The sequence below is a fragment of the Mixophyes fleayi genome, chromosome 8 (assembly GCF_038048845.1).
Source record: "Mixophyes fleayi isolate aMixFle1 chromosome 8, aMixFle1.hap1, whole genome shotgun sequence".
Lineage (NCBI taxonomy): Eukaryota > Metazoa > Chordata > Amphibia > Anura > Limnodynastidae > Mixophyes > Mixophyes fleayi.
Genome location: NC_134409.1, coordinates 24,174,336 through 24,196,399, shown reverse-complemented (window position 1 = coordinate 24,196,399; position 22,064 = coordinate 24,174,336). Strand labels below are relative to the sequence as shown.

Below are 22,064 nucleotides of genomic sequence, written 5' to 3'. Positions count from 1 at the left end.
TGGCGTCTACATCTATGCAAACCTTTGTGCATAATGGATTATGTAATGTCAGCAGACCAGCATGGACTGGGATCATCTCTTGAACTGCTGGAGAGCACGATCTAACGCCGGGTACACACGGGAGCATTGTTGTCCGATAATCGGGCAAATCAGCTGATATACAACCGTTCGGTCAGAAGTTGGGTTAGTGTGTATAGTGACACGATGGTCACAAGTCGTCCCAAAGTGACGATCATCGTTTCATTTGGTTGGTTGTACGGTTAAATATTTTCCAACCAATCACGTAGTGTGTATGCACTCATGCTCACAATCTCCATAGAGTTTACAGAGTCGGGCTCTTTTCAGCCGATGCTAGAGATGACTGTCACGGTGAATAAATGTAGAGTGCTGTAGAAGGAATAATTCATTTGTTCGTGCCGAGACAGAATGTTTAATTTCAGAGTCACAGAAATTCGTTAGGATATGTGGATAGCTATAACAAGGTGGTTTTAATCAATGTGACAATTAATATTGTGCGGTCATTCTCTGGACTAGAGACCAGATCAAAAGCAGAGCTCACAAGGTAAATTGTGTCGGTGTGTACAGATGAATCGTCAAACCGATCGGTACAATCGTTTGAGATAACACTTCAGTTGGAAAATTCTTCAGTGTGTACCTAGCTTAAGGCTGGGTACACACTACAGGTTTTTTCACCTGATTATCAGGCAATTTACATGATAAACAGGGCGGCCCGATATCAGTGTGTACGTTCCAAAGCACATCATATTGTTTGATTTTATTTCTAAACCCAGACTATAAATCTTGTTCAACAATGTTGGCCAATACTGCATTGTGTACGCACACTCGCCAGCAGCAGTGTAAGCAGATCTCTAAGGAGTGTGCAGTCAGCATCTTTTCAGAAGATAGTTATGACAGATGAAGAGCACAGATCTGACAGTAAATAGTGTAAAACATCAATAGTGTGTACACATGAATCTGATCGGAACTTTGTCATTGGTGAAATAGTTAATGATATCACATCAGGAGAAATGTTCTGGAGTGTGAACCCAGCCTTAGTGTACCCGTCACTTACTTGCCCTGGAGAGAGTCATTAAGTGGTCTTATCCAATATTTCAGTGTGCAGCAACTCAGTAGGAACTGGTCAATTCATTTAGGATCAGGCATTTTATCATGGCTGCAAAAAGAGACTTCGGTCACATTGAACAAGGGGGAGACCAAGCACATCTCTGAGGAGGTTCAGGGACGTCTCGGTGTTCTGAGATTTGTAATCTATACCAAGCAGAGGCAGCCAGCTTGCGGCCTGAGCTAATATTCATGTAGCCTAATCATTTCATTAAGGAAGTACCTCAAATACTGGGCAGCACCTCCGTTATGTCACCGACTCAGTATAGTAGTTCAGCTCACAAAGTGGATGCCTCCACGGTGCGGTCACTTACATTGTATAACACAATGATGCAGCAATCTTGTCCGTACAACACGTATATAGCCACAGGCAGCTGTGAAACATTAATGAGCAGAAATGTTCTCTCCTTTCTGCAGCTACACCTACTGCTAATGGTTAAAAACAATGGAAACACCTGTGGTAAGAGGGACATCAAGCACAGGAGTGTGTTCCAGTGGGACAGCAACCCCATCCATAGAGCCCATGTGCGGCATGATGTAAAATTTATATCATAGCCTTATAAGTCACCACATGTATTCTGGAATGATACCTGACAGCCTCCACTATCTAATGAGTGAATTTCTTGTGGAAGAACAGTTGCTGTACCGCTCCTGGCTGATTAAAGACATTGGTAGAGTCAACACCACCATGTGCATACAAGCCATGCTGACGGCACACCCCACTAAGTGATTTTATATTGGTGTTTCCATCTTTTTTTAACCACTACGTCCAGCAGAAGGGACTAAACATTAGAGCAAAACTGAACGCGACACATTTGAACTAAACTTAGAAAACTATCCTGACTTGGGGAGGGGGTTGTGGTAAACATAACTCCTGGGGGTAAATGTATTAAGCTGAGTTTTCCAGCTGGTTTGAAAAGTGGAGATGTTGCCTATAGCAACCAATCAGATTCTAGCTGTCATTTTGTAGAATGTACTAAAGAAATGATAGCTAGAATCTGATTGAAAAAAAACAACAAACCCTCCAGAAAACTCTCAGCTTGATACATTTACCCCCTGATTGGAGTGACACTTGCTACATTTCAATCAGCAGACATTTTTTTATATAGATACTGCGTGGGAGTTTAAGTCTCTAATGCAGTGTTCAGTACCAGCACATGGTTACAATGTGCTAATATTCGTGAGGAAGTCTCTAAATTGGAGGTGTTGTCCGAAAATGCCAAAATCTTAAAGTAATTTCAAAATGTTGGTGAAACATCGAAGATTGAGCAGAGGCCATCCTCCAAGTGGCCAGATAGAAAGGACTGAGGGTGGAAAACTAAACAAAACTAGCCAATTAAGAATGTAATTATCATGCAAAGGACTGACCTAGATCACTATAGAAATATGTCACTGGACCGATTCTACATAAACCGCTGCATTTCCCAATATACATACTTGATCTGCACAGACATTGGAATGGTTTAAACCATTTTGCTTAATTTCTAATTATTGCAAATCAGAAAATGGAAGGTTGCAAACCTTGAAACTAGTTTAGGCAAACGTGTTTCCATCACTGATAAAAAGTGCTATTAAATAGATTTTAACAAACAGTGTATAATTATAGAAGTGCATATGACAAAGCCTCTCCGCTCTGGGGTCCGTAGTTACCACTAATTATCTCTCATTCTGTGGCTCCTTGCATCGTATCCCTGTCCTCACTAGTACAATCACACGAGCGGACTGGAGTTACCTCCCACATGATTAGCGCACATCAGCGGCTGTGAACATTCCAACCTGATAAACAGGATACACACGGACAAGGAGGAGATGAACATAGTACAATAGGTGCTCAGACCCTACTAGAATACACCTTGATAAAGAAAGCACATCTGTGTCACAGGCAAAATACAGGTAAATTAACATGCAAGATGGTCAAACACAAAATTTACAGGTTCTCTTCTGCAATATATCAGCTAGCTAGCACTGAAGACAAAGGGATTTATTGACCAGACTGTTAATATACATTAGTTATTGTGCCAAAAGAATGTCCATGTAATGTAGGCAGTTCAAGGAGTTGAATAGCAGCCATAGTATGATTATGTGGGAAACCACAACTATAAAATATACAACAATCCATTTCATTCAAAACATAGCAACTTAAATGACTATTTGACAGTGTTCTAAAGAACTATGGAGTTCAATTTAAAAAGTGTACCCAAAAATGCAATTTTTTAGTCTGAACCAATATTTATAACAATGCAAAAGAGCAAAGGCCTCTTCTGAGTGGGTGCATATGGAGTGTGCATGCTCAGAGGCTCTTTAGAGAGCAAAGTTGGGGGGGGGGGGGGGGGGGGCAGGCACAGGGAGCTAGAGGGGGTATATCTCCCATATTTTGCTATGGGGCCCAGATGCACTGTTCTGGGTAACCTCAGGAGGCAATCAACATAGTCACTCCCTGTCGTTAATAAATCCTATGGCTCCATTGTTTAATGTACATTTCAAGAAATATTATGTAATTATAGAAATCTGAATTTTTTACATTATTTCTGTCAAGAAATAGAAACTTTCCAAAATTTATTTGCAAAATGATGTTACATATTAAAGAACCCTTGTATTTAGATTGTGCTCGGTGCTATTTTTGAAAAGGATTCTCAAGCAGAATAAACCAGCATTTTTGCGTGGTCTGATCTTAAAGCAGACTTTTCATTTCTCAGTTTAGAATACGAGCTACGCGGTTACCCAGTTAAAGGACCACTAAACCCCAAAGATGATATTTTCAAAGAATCCTGTACATACAATATAAGTTCAGCGAGAACATGTCACTGCACCCTGCTGCAGGGGAGATTAATGACATATAAACAGCAATACACCACCGTTCACATATATTTATGTCATATGGTGGCTTTACTTGCCTGGTAAATGTGTTAAAAACAGAAAAATACCTGAAATTGCTTTTCTATTACACTTAGGCCGCATGGACGTCCATTTAATGGCCTAAAGCATTAGCTATCATAATTCAGCACCAGAATACATTTTTATTATGATATAGGTAGGACCTCTCATATTGGTCATGCCGAGTGAATATCTGTCATGAATTACCTCAGCAATGTCACTTGTTGCTAGTCAGTTAACAAGCTGCATTCTCATGAATATTGACTCATGACACAAAATGGCTGCCTTCACTGTTCAGACAATTTCAATGTTCTCTACTGAACTACTAGACTTTAGCTGTCCTGTTAGAAAATGTTAGAAGTACATACACGTACAAGTACATACACAGAAGTACAGTACACGTACGTACAATATTTTGGTAGCTTCCTGTGTTACTGCCTGGTCACCATTTTGTATTTTCAGATCTTACATTGCATTCCATTACCGTTAAAACAAATTCACCAAAAATGAACAGTTGTGTATGTTTGAATTTATTAAATTTATTACAGCATGGAGAAGGGGAAAAATTAACCATATCATTCCAAGCTGTCCCATACCAAGAGACAATAATTTAACTATCCCTTTTCAAATACACAAGGAATTTCTCTTGTAACATTGTCCTGAGAGGAGCTGCTATTGTTCCCTCCTTCAGTCACTCCTGACAAATGAAAGGACATAAAGAATACAATAAAACTAAAAAATAAAATAAAAGACAAAACTGGAACGCATGACAAATTTTTTGATCAGAAACTCAGCCAACATCCTACACGACCGTCCCTTTTAATAAGCAAATGTTGAGCAAAACTAAGTGTAGGCGCTTTGAAAGTTTCTCCTTTTTCAGTTAGACACAGACCGAGGGAAATAAAAAAAATAAAAATAAAATACAGTGTTTAATATCAGCCGATGTTGTTCTGGGCTGACATTGGTACGACAGGAAACAGACCAGGCAGTGGTAATTCAAAAACAAGATGGCGGCTTCTCGCAGGAGTGTTTTTCTGGTGCCCGCTGGTCCGTCTTCCCACTTGTATCACCTTTTATTCATATTCTTACACAACCAAAGTCTGTAGCTTGAAACCAGTTAATACAAGAAGTTGCCACAAACCTCTTAAAAATTCGCAGGCTGCATAGTCCTATTAATATTCCTTTCTGCAGTGAGCGCTTTTCCTCTTGGTTCTGGGAGTTCCTAGTTAATTATCACTCTTGTAGAGGTAAAAAGAAATATATAATAATATATATATATAGTCTTAGGTGTTTAAACAAATATCAAGTGTTGTATTGTATGAGGTAAAGAGAAGGATGCAGTTTCCGACCAGAGTTTCTGCACAGTAGAGAACATTAAAAAAAAAACAAAAAAATAAGTTTTTTTTTCTTTTCTGGAGGGTGATTATGGACTGTATGAAGTGGGCAACTGAAAATCTCAGTTCATTCGAAAAATAAAAGCTAAAAACTAAAAGACACATGAAGTTTCCTATTTCAGCTATTCTCCTTGAATATCACGTCACAGACATAAAACATTGGAGGCAAGATGGACAAAAAAAAAAAGAAAAAAAAGGACAGCAAATCAAATTCATAACTTGAAATTTCCTTCTCTTGCAAAAAAATAACCCAAAAAAAAAAAAGGCTTCTGTACAGTTACAAATCCTCTGAGCAGGATTTTCTTGTCTTGACAGTTCTTGTACTGTGTTTGATGGAATAAAAAGTTTGGGCTTTTTATTGCATGAAACTGAGGGGAGCTGTTCAAATTAAATTTCCACAACTCCACAAAATTCTCTCCTGCAATCACCGTGACCTTCCAAGCAGCAGTCGGGTCGAGTTATTGTCCCTGTTGTCACACACTCATAGTCATGCTGGGAGAGTACTGGAAGACAGAATAATCACGTTTATGCATTGTGAGGTCGATAGAAATATTCCAGCTACAATGAGGCAATGCTACAAAACATACATGACGTGTGCAGAACGAATATCATCAAGTTTTAAATAATGGGCATCATTTGATAGATCGTAAAAGATTCCAACGGTCAACAAAAAACTTGGTGAAATTATTGTGCTGAAAGGGAAATTTTAATTAAAGTCAGTTTCCTATGCTATTTAGTAGGATTTGGATGAGTTATTGATGATATGATCCATGCATCCAATTCTATGGGACATATTCAATTGGCCGCAATGTTTCTAAGAACATCACGGTTGCGCATTTTTAACGATATTATTGTAAAAATTAACGCTCACTTTTGCTCGCAGGCCTGGCCAACCTGTGGCTCTCCTGGTGTTGTGAAACTAAAAATCTCAGCATGCCCTGCAAGCTATCGGTTGACTATCTACTGGCAAAGCATGCTGGGACTTGTAGTTTCACAACAGTTGGAGAGCCACAGGATGGCCAGGCATGGCTTAGGCTATCAGACATGAAAGTCTTCATAGTTTTAACACACAACAGCCTGCCTATACATGTTACCGAGGAAGCCGCCAGTTTTACCATTACCTGGAAATGTTCTTGGATTTTAATGTATTGTACTAAAAACTTGGTTCTGCATGGAATAAATGGTCCTGGTGACAAAGGTTATGTTAAAAAAAACAACAAAAAAAAAAAAAAAGGATGTTTTGTGCGCTGAATGGCCCGCATGTGTTTTGCAAAAAACAACCAGACTATAACCAATATTTATCAATATTTTATTGGTTTCAAAATGTAATTTATAGAAGTTCGTTGATACACCAGAAAGTGTAATATAAATGGAGCTGTGATTTAGAGACAATAGAAGAATGGATTAGAGCGTGGAATCCAAAATTTAATTCACGAAAAGTAAAATAATGCATGTGGGACACACAAATCTAAAAACAGATTACTGAATGAATGATGAGAGGACCTGGGGAGTTATAGTTCAGGGGATATGAAAATAAGCAAACCGTGTAGTCAGGTAGCAGAACGGGCAGTAGAATACTTGGCTGTATAGGAAGAAGGAGGCCATACTGACACTTTATAGGTGACTGGTAAGAATTCACCTTGAGTATGGTGTACAGATCTGGAGGCCTTACCTCCAAAAAGATATTAAAAAAAAAAAAAAAAATCACAGAAGGACTGCTTAGTGCAGTGTTAGCTAACCTCTGACACTCCAGGTGTTGTGAAACTACAAGTCCCAGCATACCCTTCCAGCAATAAGCTGCTTTATATTGGCAAAGCATGCTGGGGCTTGTAGTTTTAAAACACCTGGAGTGTCACAGTTAGCCAACACTGGCTTAGTGCATAGGCTGCATAACACCACTTATCAGGCAAGGAGCTGACCATGTACAGCTTAGGGGAGAGAGGGCACAGTGGTTATATGATGGAATGATTCTATTATATCAAAATATTAATAGAGACATTATGGGAAGATGCATTCTGTGGTTAAACCTTACAAGACGTTAAGGAAGAAATAAACAAGCAAGTCCCTTTAATCATACCTCCCAACTGTCGCTATTTCAGCAGGACGGACCCGATTTTAGGGCTTTGTCCCTGCCCCGCAGGTGATCATGTTGCGGGAAGGGAGGTATCTAATGGGCAGCCTAATGCTTTACAGCGCTAAGGAGCCCTCTGAGGGGCGTGGTCACGACTCCGCCACAATGTGGCCACGCCCCCGTCCCGCCAACAGGGACAGACAGGTTGGGTGGTATGGTCTAACGGCTGCGCACAGAATACTCACATTGTCATTTTGGAAGGAATGAAGAAAGTTTCCTCCTAACTCTCCGTCATCTCGCGGTGTCCCTGGAGGGTTACTAATGCCACTTATGTTATTTGGAGAATTCTAGGAAGGGGAACAAACATATAAGATTCAACATGAGACTCAGAAGAAATCATTTTTATAGCCTACATAGTACGCTCCTGTTCAGCAGCAGGGGTGCAGCCGTTACAAGTCCGGAGCTTCCCTCCGAGGACCCCCCAAAACTACTTTGTGTTTTATTTATTTTCCTTGTCAACCCGTTCAGAAATTAAATATTTAAAGTAAATAGATCCACACTATAGGTTTTGTGGCAGTAAACGTCTCTAATACATCAGTCTTCTGTAGGGAACTGGTAGAATTTTCAGGACACAGAAAGTGCACTCAGATGTGAGCATTCTATCTATGGCCACAGTACAATACACATGGAGAGGGATACATTGTGTAAGACCTCACCTTAGGGAGTCCGTCCATGTCACCAGACCCTAACAAAAGGAAAAACCAAACAAGCGTTGTGATAAGGTTGTAAAACAAAAATTCATAAAAAACAGTTTTTGTAAATCAATGGTTAATAATGTAGAAGCAAAAACATAAAGTCTTGTTACTTACCTAATGACCCGTTCATATGATGAGGTTCCATCCCACCCATTCCTCCCATAGGTCCATCTGAACCAGGGCCCATCGGGAACTGGAGCAGAAAAAAAAGAAAAAAATCATTTAGTAATGTCTTATCGTGGGGACAAGTGATGATTGGCTAATACAATGTCCTAGTGCTCTCCCACTGCCACTATCATCATCATCTCTGGATTGATATAGATATATAGATATATATATATATATATATATATATATATATATATATATATATATATATATATATATAAATAAAATACTCATTCCATTGGCTGTCAGTTACTTCACCAACTAGAGGTGTGTCAGACACACATGGATCATCATCATCATCACCATTTATTTATATAGCGCCACTAATTCCGCAGCGCTGTACAGAGAACTCATTCACATCAGTCCCTGCCCCATTGGAGCTTACAGTCTAAATTCCCTAATATAGACACACACTCACACAAAGACAGACAGACAGACAGACAGCAAGGGAGAGACTAGGGTCAATTTTGATAGCAGCCAATTAACCTACAAGTATGTTTTTTGGAGTGTGGGAGGAAACCGGAGCACCCGGAGGAAACCCACGCAAACACAGGGAGAACATACAAACTCCACACAGATAAGACCATGGTCGGGAATTGAACTCATGACCCCAGTGCTGTAAGGCAGAAGTGCTAACCACTACGCCACTGTGCTGCCCATGGATGCATTCAGACCTGGACGCATTTTTGACTGAATACGATGTATACACTTGCATGCAACTTGTTCAATTGCAAACTACGCTACATACATACATCCTGCACTACCGCCCTAACATTCCCCAAACGTATTGTGACTGCTAAACAATAAAACAAGACAGCAATGAGCACTCCTGAATTTCCAGGTAGAATAATGACTGCTATATCCAATGAAATCCGACTGTAATGTGATTATAAGCCTACACAAAGGACTATGGTTGGTCAACTCGGCCAACCAGAATTACACTAGAGTGATCATAATCATTTTCTTTATCCAACCCAGATGTAGGAATACAGTGACCTGCATTATCCAACAAAATCTCAGTGTTGTTCTGCCTGAGTTTTAAACACTCGGTCATGGTCACACCCCAGGCCTATTATGAAGTCCGCCAGTAAAGGGAATAGTTCGGCCTGAACTCAGGCACCCACTCACGTTTGAACGGTTCCCTGTAGGAGGACCAGGATTTATCATTGTGTAAATATTGTCGCTTGAATTTGTTGACTCTGTAAAATAAGAAAAAAAATCAAATGTCAGCTGTTTAAATGCATAAAAACCACCATTGTACGTCCACAATATCATGGATTATAAATGAATTGAAAGAAACTGTAAAGAGAGTATATATGTGGCCACTTCTTCTAAGAACAGGTTAGGAACTATAGCAGCACTAACAGAGATCCCTTAATTTTCCGCACTAAGTGCTAGTTTTATTTTATCATGTTCCTCTTTGTAATTAAGATTTTTTCCCCTTAATATATAAACTGCAAGTGTCCATTTACAGCAAGTTCTTCCTGGTTTCAATGAAGAGGTTTAAGCATAAAGGACAAACCAACTAGCTATTAGCCACACAATTAACAAGGTGTGTATACTCATACAGCAACATACGCAGCATAAGAACACAAAACCTAACAAAGTACAATAAAACTAATACTGCTTCCTAATAAAGAGCTCAGGAAAAGGAAGATCTCTAAATGGAAAATATAAATGAACACTAACTGCAGATATATTGGATCCTTCAAGAGGACTACAGGAATAAATACTTTAGGCAATGTTTTGCTTCTGATACCAGAGTGGAATACCCCCCTTTCATACTCCGGCTCGCCCCGGAAACCTGGGTCGAAGCTGCAGTATGAATAACTCCAGGACCAATTCCCAGGTCGGCTGACCTGGGAATTAGAACCGGGAGTTTTGGTGGGGTAGTTCCTGGGTCCGACTCAGGTCGCCTGCACTATGAATGGCGAGAACCTAGGTCTCACCAGACATAATGGTAAAGTTTGAAAGAGAAAAAAAAACTATCACAAGCGGAGCCAATCAGAGCTCCTCTTGCGATGTTGCCATGGAGACCCTGGAAATTTAACAGAGCCTCTGCCGCCCCGGCAATATCCCGGGTTCATATACCCGGGCGGCAGTATGAAAGCGGTCTCAGTTAGCAGATTGAGCACATGATGTATGCAGCATAACACTGTGTACATACCTGCAGGGCTGGGCATGATCGGTGTTCCTGGAGGTCCTCCGCCACCAGGGGGCCCCTGTGTACACACACAACAGGTTTTAGATTGTAAATTGTGCAACAAGAGGCCGATAAATGATGCTGCTCTAACACACATTAAATTAGTTTGTGTGTCTGGAGAGTGTAAACAAAATATGTTAAGAACCCTTCCCCAAAACACCTTTTGCAATTAGCCATTAGGTGTACAGAAGGGTAACACTGTATTATTTTGCGAGGGGAAAGAGGGGAAAGAGGGGAAAGAGGGGAAAGAGGGGAAAGAGGGGAAAGAGGGGAAAGAGGGGAAAGAGGGGAAAGAGGGGAAAGAGGGGAAAGAGGGGAAAGAGGGGAAAGAGGGGAAAGAGGGGAAAGAGGGGAAAGAGGGGAAAGAGGGGAAAGAGGGGAAAGAGGGGAAAGAGGGGAAAGAGGGGAAAGAGGGGGAGATACACACATATACATATATATACACACACACTCTAAGGTAATGCAGAAGTGTAGTAAATGTGCCGACTTCAATTTAGTTTACTCCCTGTTAGAGGGTGAAGGGAATGGAATATATCTATCCTTCCACTAAACCTAGTGGAAACTTACCACGTACGTGCCGGGTGAAGACGACGAATACGGAATCTGCGTACAAAACACACAGATGAGAACACTCACAACTGCCTCTTCAGACTTGCACACAATATAATCACATTTAATGTGGTTTGTTTTTTTTAGAACTCTGGACAAAAATTGAAGCAAATGTATTTTTTATTTTTCAAATGCGACTTTTAGGATAAGCGAGAAGCAAAATATATAGCTGAAGTTTACACCGTGCTCTGTTAGACTGGGGTAAACGTTTTAGTTTGCATCACGTCTGAGACTAAGCTGCTATATAGAATGCGAAGTAAATAAAAATATAACTTCTGCAACCGTGGAAAACGTGTGGTATAAAGAAATGCCACATTCAGTTAAGCAAATTGTCCATTGCGTAAACAAGTTATCAACGTTTTAAGATTATTTACATATTTTTGTACTTACAACCCCTCCTTAGAAACAATATTAATACAAACCAGGTTAATTGCTACTTCAAGTTTCTACAAAATATTTATCCCTTTCTATCCCCCCCTATATCCTAAACTAGCTGCTCCACTAATATTTCAATACCACCACCTTGATGAGCTGAATTCTCCACATGCAGAGACACAATGGATAAAAGAAAGTGATCGGTAGTATAAAGACATTGTCAAGTCAAATTGAGGTGAGACAGAGCATGATTGGCTGGCTGTATAACCTGTCCAATCAGGGGCCATCTGCAGCTAAATATTAAGTTGACAACATTTGTGCTCTCCAACATCCAAAGATTTCTGTATGTGGAAAAGTCAAGAGGCTGGAAATTAGGGAGACCTGGGAGGAAAAAGTAGCGGATTTTGCAAATAGGAGTAATTTTACTTGTACTATTAAACTACTCACCGAGTTTGCACTATTGGGGTTTGGCCACGGCCTGCCTGCTCCAGGACCCCTAAAATAAACAAAGTATTTTTTAAAAAAAAACAATCCTCAATATAAACAACACATCAGCCCCCCTCCCCCTTATTTCCCAGACTAATCTACTTACATGTTCATTCCAGGCCCTAAGGAATTGGGTGGTGGTCTCATGCCACTTCCATAATTCTGCAACGATAACCAAGGATCAGACTACGGTAACGAGGGGCCATCCGGAAAGGAATGAGAGAGAAGAGAACGAGAGGGTTAGTGACACAGAATGAGACGCCCCCCCGGTAATACCAGAATTATTGACAAATGCAAATGAAGTAAACAGCAGTTTGCTCGTTAGAATTAGTTGGACGTAGAACTGATTAATGTGTGAATTTCTAAATGTGATGAATATTTCCGAAAAAACACAATAAAATCAGCCTCCCAAACCCCAAAAAGGATATGCAGTCACTCCACTCATGTTATTGTAATTATTCAAGTCATTCTTGAAGTCACTTGTCAATCACAAGACTAGACAGCAAAGCCTACACTCCGTGCAAGACTCCTTATAATACTACATTCACTTGCATCTGTTTATTATCCCATGCTTTTTCAAGGTGCTTCTAAAGTGTCTGCCATGCTTGTGACATTGTTAAATCATTCTTGAAGGATTCTGCATCTCAAAGATGAATGAACTACACCAACAGACTCCTTTAATACAATGCACTTTTCAAGCGCTATCTAAATGCAGCATTAAGACGTGCAACTTCACTTGAAAAGGATTGTGCCCACTTAAAATTATGCCACCTACTAAAACTTTCTGCATTAACTCCTGATATTTGCAATAGGATCTCTGCCTGAAATCTCAGGTTCATAACTCAAAAACATACTGTTACTGCAATTTGACAGACAAGGGTGATCAGTTTATGCGCAACCTATTCATTTCACGCATACCGATGTTGTTAAGGAAGGTCGGTTATTCAAAACTGGCCACCAGTAATATGTGTAATAGAGGGTTTAGTAGATAAAAACAAACATTAATCAATTTAGTATTGTTCTACCAGATCCACACCTTCGTTCTTTTTAAACTATATGAATGTAGCCTAATCGGTCTACAAGGCTTCATTTGCCTACTGGAGCCACTAAGATTAGACAGTAGATCCTTAAATCATTAAAGAATCATCATCATTTATTTATATAGCGCCACTAATTCCGCAGCGCTGTACAGAGAACTCACTCACATCAGTCCCTGCCCTATTGGAGCTTACAGTCTAAATTCCCTAATATAGACACACACACACACACACACACACACACACACACAGAGGGAGACACTAGGGTCAATTTGATAGAAGCCAATTAACCTACTAGTATGTTTTTGGAGTGTGGGAGGAAACCGAAGCACCCGGAGGAAAGCCACGCAAATACGGGGAGAACATACAAACTCCTCACAGATAAGGCCATGGTCGGGAATCAAACTCATGACCCCAGCGCTCTGAGGCAGAAGTGCTAACCACTAAGCCACCGTGCTGCCCAAAACTTGAAAAACACTTGTAAAAGCATTTGTTTAAAATTATTTTAAATGTGTGTCTAGATAACAAAAAGCATTAACAATCTAATGTGTGACATACAACATGCTGCGCATACCAAGCACAGAGCCTAAGCTGAGCATAAAATTAAGCACGGCTGCTCACTATGGGGAGGATGGACAAGGGTTAGCATTCATTATCCAAACAGCGTTCTCACCTGAGGTCCGGGTCCCATGGGGCCCATTGGTCTAGGAGGGTTCATTCTCTGCATGGGTCCTCCCATGCCGGGGTGTCCTTAAGGATAAAGAGACAGCGTCCGTTAAGATATTCCCAGGGAAAGGCGACAAGCGCTACGCAGCTTGGCGAGAGCTTACCTTGTCGTGTTGGGTCCATGGAGTTTGGTAACAAAGGTTGTGATCCTGGGACCCCACCTGGTGGCTGCACAATACAGAGAGTCGTGATATTAGAGGGGATGCAAGACAAGGCAGGGGGAGAGTGACCCCCGATAACAACACTGGGTTGTAAAGAGTTAACAGAAAGTCATTGTTGACAATCAAGGAGAAAACCGTATTTTAGGTAAATCCAATGATTGTTTTCTTACTGTGGTACGGTTAAATTACAACTCACCTGGCTCCCCATTCTTATGTGTGGCCTGGGTCCACCACCGTATCGGGGTGACATAAAAGGCTGTAACGCAACATAAAAGAGAGAAGTGATCTTCCACAGAAGCAAATCCCAAACACACAATATTAACGGACAAAACAGATTTATCTTTAAATAGAATATGGAAAAGATCCGAGTCCTTAATCCAGTGTAGCCCCGTTGCCATACTGTAATGTAGAGGCCAACTGTGTGACCTTAAAGATAGTGTAGGGTCAGCAGATTGTCAGCTCTTGGGACGTTCTTATGGAAACGGAAGCACGGACAAGCCAAAGTCTCTGCTATCGCCCCCTGCAGGTGTGCCATTGCATTAATGAATATAACGAATTAGGGTTAACGACTTACCTGACTGTGGGGACCCATCATGTTGGGGTTGTGAGGAGGAGGCTGTGAGTGAGGGGATGGTTGGGATCCGGGAGGACCCTGCTGAAAATAACAGATAGAACGTAAGTAAACCCTGCATGGATTGTAGCTGATTATAACCCAAAGCGATCTAGTGCACAGGTGGAGCAGGACATGCTCAGCAACAGCTCATTACACTCTCTGTAGAACAGCCGTCGCAGCTGTAACGCATCTCTCTAACCCCGTGAGAAGTACGTCCCCATGAACCCACTGCCAGGGATAGCACGGCTTGTTAGCGTGTGCAGTTGTCTTAATTAACAGAAATTAATTAGCCATTTTGCAAGCATTTGTTTAACAGCTTTGCTAAACATTAATGCCACTGATAATTCCTGCTGATTAGCAGGTCCCATAATTAGCAGCAGAGTAACAGAGGGAGGACGGCTCGGCACCTGTACGCCCACTAATCAGGGATCTGGCTGCCGCACAAAACAACCGCCCCGCTTCAAAGCTGGCTAGAAGTATCTGTACCAGGCTGCATACGTGCTGCAGAAACCTAAAGACGGGTGTCCTGGGCAGCTGCGTGCGAGGAGAACTAGAGATCCAGATCTTACCTGGAAGAACCCAGGTGGGATCGGTCCTCCTGGCATCGTGTCATTTGGAGGAATGTTACCGAGCACTGGACTTGGAGCAGCTGCTGCACTCTGTGGGGAGAAGAGAACACTATGATCTACAAAGCAGAGGTAGGTGAACGGTGGCACTACAAATCCCAGCATGCATGTGGCAGGGCAGCAGGAAAGCCATAGTGTATACCCGAGTCGAGGCTTAGACAATGTCCCAAATCCGCAAACAGATATTTAAACGTAATAAACCAGGTAAACACATTACACAAATACCGCTTACATGCATGCGTGTGCATATATATATATATATATATATTATATATATATATATATATACACACACACACATATACATATACATATATATATACACACATATACATACACACACACACACTACAGTGGTTGAAGTGGGCTGGTACAAGGTGGTATGTCATACCGCCACTTCTCTTACTGCCTTCATTGTAAACCTATCAAATTCCACCTAATGATGATTCCGATTCTAAGAGAAAGAGCTGTCAAAATCACTTAAGTACTTCCAGAAGCAGAAAATCTAAATGATAGCTTTACCTCCCCATCAGGATCCACAACACGATCAGGCTTTGTACCACGGCAGCTGTGCAGTGGGCAAATAGCCAGTGATTTTGCCATGAATTGCAGCTAATGGGCTCACTTAATAACAGTGGTATGGACACTAAATAGCAGCCAATCAGATGTTTGCTTTAATTGACTAAGCTGCACTGAACAAATAACAGAATCTGATTGGTTGCCGTGTATACAATGTGCCATGGTATGAATTAAGCTTCCAAGTGCTCAGTGCACTATGTTACAATATGATCAGGTAAAATGATCTTTGTTTCATACTGAAGGTAACAATCTTTTCATCAGCATATTCCACCTATAGTCAAGTCACCAAAAAGCCAGCTACATATACAACCAGCAAGACGACATTTCTAAATGAGCACAGTGCAAACCACACACAAATGAAAGATGCTAATTTACAGCAAGCTCAAGTAGCCCCCAATTATCTGGGAACCAAAACCATTAAGCCTGTGCGATTCCAAACCAAACAAAATAAATGGGTGCACCAGCAGAGGGCGCTCCTGTACCAATTGTTGACCCTGTAGGTTGCATTCAGCAAGTCAGAACCAGTGTTACAATAGTATCAAAGAGCAACAATCAGCATAACAAAAAATGGGTGCAATAATGTGACATCTCTTAAATCGCTTTGCATTACTAAGAAGATTTGACATGCAAAATAACCTCTATTTGTCAAGTATATATGTTCTGCTTTAAAGGATATAAGTCCTGATTTCTCTCATACCAGTGTAACGTTTGAGGTTATCACACTTATCAATACATAATAACAAATATCACCAGTTCAATTCAATACATAATAACAAATATCAGACGTGTAGAGCTAAACAACCAAAATGTCAATTTGATAGAAACTGACCAACAAAAAGTTTTTCATGTGGGCAAATTTACTTCAGCAACTGCCATAGTACCGATAATTGCTCAATCCCTATACTTTACGGACGTTATTAAACTGCTAAAAATCTATACAGTAATAAACGCTGCCATATACTGTAGGTCAGGCCTGTCCAACCTGCGGCCCTCCAGGTGTTGTGAAACTACAAGCCCCAGCATGCTTTGCCGGTAGACAACCAGTTGATAGCTGGAAGGGCATGCTGGGACTTGTAGTTTCACAACACCTGGAGGGCCGCAGGTTGGACAGGCCTGCTGTAGGTGATAATAATCAATCGGTCAGATATTGACCCAAAACGGCTGAAGCTCAATAATAATCCAAGTGAAACCGAGGGGGCGGTTTTCAAGCATGGTGGTAAAAATAGGATTGCTATAGGCCCCATTCGGTCATCTACGGCTGTACGCAAAGATGCCAGATCTTGGGCTACGACGTTTGTGGCCAAAAACAGACAGACAGTGTCGCCACGTCTCAGCACAAGCGGCAAAATCGCTAGGTGTGAGGCCGTCGTAAGGCGTACAACCAGCTGATCTGTAATACTAAACCTAGGCCGAATAAAACTCTGTGTTGGGGGAGGGGGGCTCAATGCAAATCGAGGTGCCGCCCGATATCACCCATTATGGTACGAAATCTCTGCTCATTTTTCTGCCCGCTTATTTATAACAATGCAAGAACCATAAAAGCGCAGTAACCCACGTCACCCAGACAGAACATTTCATTCAGAGCTGGTGTTAGTTTCCATCAGGTTCAATACCCGTGATATATATTTATTGCTCTACAAATAGGTACTTTGCTCAGTGAAGTTTTGGACTTTTGCCATCGCTACAGTTTAAACCCAAATGCAAATCAACTGATCAGAAATAAAAAAAATAAAATAAAAATAAAATATAATCATACAAGAATTCCCTGATACACGGACACAGGGGGCAGCTTTTGATGCTCTGGCCAGTCTTACATGCCCAAGCATGAAACAAAGCGCGGCTGAGTAGTTTAGAAAACCGTCAGGTAAGTTTAATTGGAATCCAGCTAAGTCTCTTATCTAATTAAAGTAATCACATCATCTTCAGTCAGTGTGAACTGTCACACCTGCTGTTCTCAAAGCAGACGGGCAGACATGCCAGTCACCTGATATTAGAGCAGACAGCCAAGAACAATTGGCCGCAAAGACCCATGAACACTTTCTTTCAACTGCGCTGTGTGTTTTTACATGGATCCAACGTTAGAAGACAAAATATAGTGCTTGATCATCAATTTTTGTATTTATTTATTTTTTTAATTGCGTTATACTGATAGCAGCATTTTTGTGTTTTTCTCCTACTTTGCAAAGCTTCTGCTGGATTTTATTTACATGAAACCAGTGAATATAACATGCACATAAGTATACAGAGCAGACTAATAAATGCATTGATGCAATTAACAGAACAAATGGCATGGCATACAGAAACAATTCAGCATCAGACAGGACAGGGACAAAGATGAGACATAGGGTAGACGACCCTGTCCTTGAGAGCTCACATTCTAGAGGGAGGGGGTAATTTGAGCGTATTTGCACACTATTTATATTAAGACTTGCACACATGCTGGAACTTTATCGCAAAATTACATATTTTGCTCCAATATTGCATTAAACGCGCAGTTTCATGAGAACGTGGCAACATTTTTATACACGTCCTACCAAAAGCTGATCTGTATATCTACCTACGACAAAGATGCACAGAACACTGCCTCACATTTGTATCACTGGATTCACACAGTGTTAACCATTCAGCCTACCAAGGTTTAAATTCTCATGCACAAGAAGGCATCCATTTTATAACCTGAACCAATGTTAAATAAGAATGCAGCCTATCAATTCACTGGTGAAGTCACAAAAGACATGAGTCACTTCTTCCTTCGTATCTCAATGATGCCACGGCTTTCTAAAAATCTGCTTTTTGAACAGATAGGTAATACTGAGTCAGCACACAAAATGGCTGCCTACACGACATGTAGTTGATGGGTTCACTTTAAACATCCAAATGTAATCAACATGGGGAAACAAAGTTATTTTATTCCGCTGATAAATGTATATTACACCAGTTAAAGGGGGGGTGAATTTCTTACTGTAATAAGCCTAATGTACACAGCCGGACATGGTGGTACATGGCTTCAATTGTATACCCCCAAGTGTGGCGAATGCTATTCGAAAGCACACAGGTCAAAGGCTGTCGTTTCCCAATTTTTCTTCTTAAAGCTTTTTTGCTTCTATTTGATTACACAGGTATTAATGAGAGGAGCACATAAGGGACATCTATGACCTGCAAAATATGCAGACACGCAACGATACTTTATAGAAGGGCGGGCATCTACTTGCCCATCAAGTACAATTTAAGGTACGCACCTGCTTCACAGTTTGTGCAAACACTAATCCCCCCCCCACGACAAATGTCTATCTGCACCTAGATTTGCATGTTGGTGGACGCTACACACACTTCTCTGGTCTGGGTAGAAACAGTATTACAATAAATAAATTCACATCAAAGGCCAAACTATGTTCACTCTACAACCACCCTTCTCATTCAGTTCTCCTAAAATACTGCACTGTTTAGCATCATTTATGGCTTAATTAATGGCAGCGAGGGGACATTAAGACTATATTTATTACAAGTGGTATTTTTGTGTCTTTGAAGCTTTCTTTTATTACAGCGATTGAAGTGCACCTGTAAATGTGCTTTAGCACAGAAGTGTAAGTGGATGATGATGACAAGTGTGTCCCATTCTCAGTGTAGGGCCAGGACCCGATCTCTGGTACCACAGGAGTTGTATTTGCCGGGAGAAAACGACTACGCACTCTCCCGCAAAGGAATGTCCCTGTAAATGCACCCCCCCCTCCCATTTATTTAATTAAAATAATGCCATCAAACTACACTGAAATCTCGTTGCTGGGGTCCAGAGCAAAATTAGGTGCGCTTCTGCATCTAACCCACAGCCCAGCCTAAGGCCTCCCATCAGGCAAGGTTGACACCATCTTGGTTTGCAAGTCTGTACACCCCCCGAACTTAGATCTACTCACACAAACGTAGGGGCACGATACCACAAAACAACATTTGCACAGCTCTTCTGCGGTCCGTATGTGACCCTTACTGAACGAATCAAGCTAAACAGTGAAAGATCAGTATGACTGGCAAATTTATTATTCAAATCAACTAAAGGATTTTTTCAGGGCCTCAACATAACACTTTTCTGGCAAATGTTGGTTACCTTGAAACCCCAGACCAGTAGTTGGAGACATTTACATATAGACCAACAATGAATTGTAAAACAAATAAGCATCGCCCCTCAGAGCCTGAAAAGTAGAGAAACCCGTGTTACCACTAACTGTTGCTACAGGAACCAGCCTAGAATTAATGTACCACTCTCTAGTCTCTTTCAAATCACCAAAATCAGAGGGGGCAGACAGAGGGGGCAGACGGCAGACAGAGGGGGCAGACGGCAGACAGAGGGGGCAGACGGCAGGGGGCAGGGGGCAGACGGCAGGGGGCAGACGGTTCGTGGGCTGAATCAATCAATATTCAGCCAATTCATTCATTAGGAATCAAAGATATCACTGCGATATAGGCACTGTGCACCATAGCTTTGTATCTCATACTTTGGAGATTTCACCAGTTCATAGTGATTTGATGGGTTGGATTCTCATGCCGATTGAGTTAGCAAACAAAATGGCTGCCTTTATTATTATTACACAGCGCTGGACAGGGCAAACTCTTAACAGAAGGGTTTTCAGAGAGTTTTTAAAAAGATTTGAAGGCTGTGGGAATGTGTGACGGGGTGTGGTAGGGAATTCCATAAGTGGGGAGCAGCACGTGAGAACGAGACAAGGGGCAGGTCTGAGGTAGATCTAAGAGGGCGGGAGGGAGAGTATTCTGAGGGAAGATTTTAGATGCACAAGTGTGTGTAGTTGTTGAGGGCTTTGTAAATAAAGGTGAGTTATTTGAATTGGATTCTGGAATCCATTGTAGGGAAGACCAGTCATGTTGCAGCATTTACAATGAATTGAAGTGGGGATACATGGGCGAGAGCATGCCGGATAGAAGAAAGTGGCAGTAGTCAAGTCAGGAGATGATGAAGAGTTTTGGTAGCATCTTGAGCAAAATAAAAGGACGTATTCTGATAATATTTCTAAGGTGGAGAAAACAGGACTTTGAAAGAGACTGGATGCGAGTTCAGGTGACCAGGTCATCATAAAATCTAGTCTGTAAAGTCCATGAAATGTTAGTTATATTTAGTATAAAAACCATGGACTAGACATCCCATCCCGAAATCCAGCCCCAGTGACTATGCACCCCAATGCATAGTCCCTAAAAATGTTCATAATTCAAGAACTCTCTTTACACTTCAATGTTAATACAGAATTAGCTAAAGGCAACGTACCACCCTTTACATTTGTCTGTACCCATTGGCTTGTACATCTGCTGTGTCACATGACTCATCGTAAAAGTTTTTCCACAATGCAACATGGAAAAGGTCACCAATTAAATCAGACACAAGTCATTTGCCTCTAAGGAAAGAAATGCATGAACCTGATCTGCAATCTGTGAACCTTACCCCAGGACAAGCAAATAAACAAGGCAGGTGTAATCAGAATAGAGAGCAGACTAACAGCCCGGCCCATCTCTTTGTTCAAACATCCCCTATTATTATGGACTACAGGGTGCCCTGGAGTGGGAGGGCAGAAGTGGCAGCCAGCTAAGGCCGACATCCATCAGAGCCACATGCAAATGTTAATAAACTAGCTCTGACTGTCCTGCAAATTGTGAACTGAACTTTGTCAACCAATCAGCAAGTGCATAATTAAAACAAGTGTCTGATTGGTTGCCAAGTCTTGCACCTAAAGGCAGCAGTAGATGTAGCCTAGTGTCTTGTTTAAAGGGACATCATACCCATAAATCACATGATATGGGCTCAATGCATACTAAATATATAACCACTTGCTGGCAGGGTAAAGATGATAAATTTCAATAGCAGAGGTTCTCAATTAAGAAAGTTATTATGAGCAACATTTCATTAATTTAGCAAGTTCAATTTTATCTTTTCATGGTGGAGTCCTATATTGATTACTCCTGGAAAACATCCACCCTTAGATCTGCTGAGGGAAGCAGTATATAGTGTAGCACAGCCATAATTTCCACTATATCCTATAATGAACATCATCAGTCATCCTATACCAGGGTGAGAAAACAGACCCCCTACATACAGAAGGTGAAAAATAAATATATTCTATTTAAAAATGTTACCATTAAACCGAGCACTGCAACACCAAAGAAAATCTATAGCTAATGGAAAAAAAAGTCTTTATTACTAGAATAAAGAGAGTATACAGATTCTCAAAAGTCTAAATTCATATGCAGAGGATTAAATAAGAGGTGC

The 22,064-nt window shown here is 41.1% G+C and overlaps 1 protein-coding gene across 4 annotated transcripts in view; it reads right to left on the bottom strand.

The window, feature by feature from the left end:
- Positions 1–4,510: 4,510 nt before the first annotated feature.
- The window catches only part of SSBP3 (single stranded DNA binding protein 3), a 32,553-nt gene continuing 14,999 nt past the window's right edge, over positions 4,511–22,064 (bottom strand). Inside the window, exons 4-17 of one of the 4 annotated variants that reach the window (XM_075182126.1) lie at positions 15,164–15,253; positions 14,556–14,636; positions 14,178–14,237; positions 13,925–13,988; positions 13,768–13,844; positions 12,164–12,243; positions 12,019–12,067; positions 11,155–11,190; positions 10,552–10,606; positions 9,513–9,583; positions 8,331–8,409; positions 8,178–8,206; positions 7,707–7,808; positions 4,511–5,893 (exon numbers count right to left, since the gene is read on the bottom strand). In XM_075182126.1, coding sequence (XP_075038227.1) covers positions 5,864–5,893; positions 7,707–7,808; positions 8,178–8,206; positions 8,331–8,409; positions 9,513–9,583; positions 10,552–10,606; positions 11,155–11,190; positions 12,019–12,067; positions 12,164–12,243; positions 13,768–13,844; positions 13,925–13,988; positions 14,178–14,237; positions 14,556–14,636; positions 15,164–15,253 — 903 coding nt within the window. In that variant the 3' untranslated portion in view covers positions 4,511–5,863. The remainder of the gene's footprint in view (positions 5,894–7,706; positions 7,809–8,177; positions 8,207–8,330; positions 8,410–9,512; positions 9,584–10,551; positions 10,607–11,154; positions 11,191–12,018; positions 12,068–12,163; positions 12,244–13,767; positions 13,845–13,924; positions 13,989–14,177; positions 14,238–14,555; positions 14,637–15,163; positions 15,254–22,064) is intronic. The other 3 variants (XM_075182128.1, XM_075182127.1, XM_075182129.1) reach the window with 3 other exon arrangements.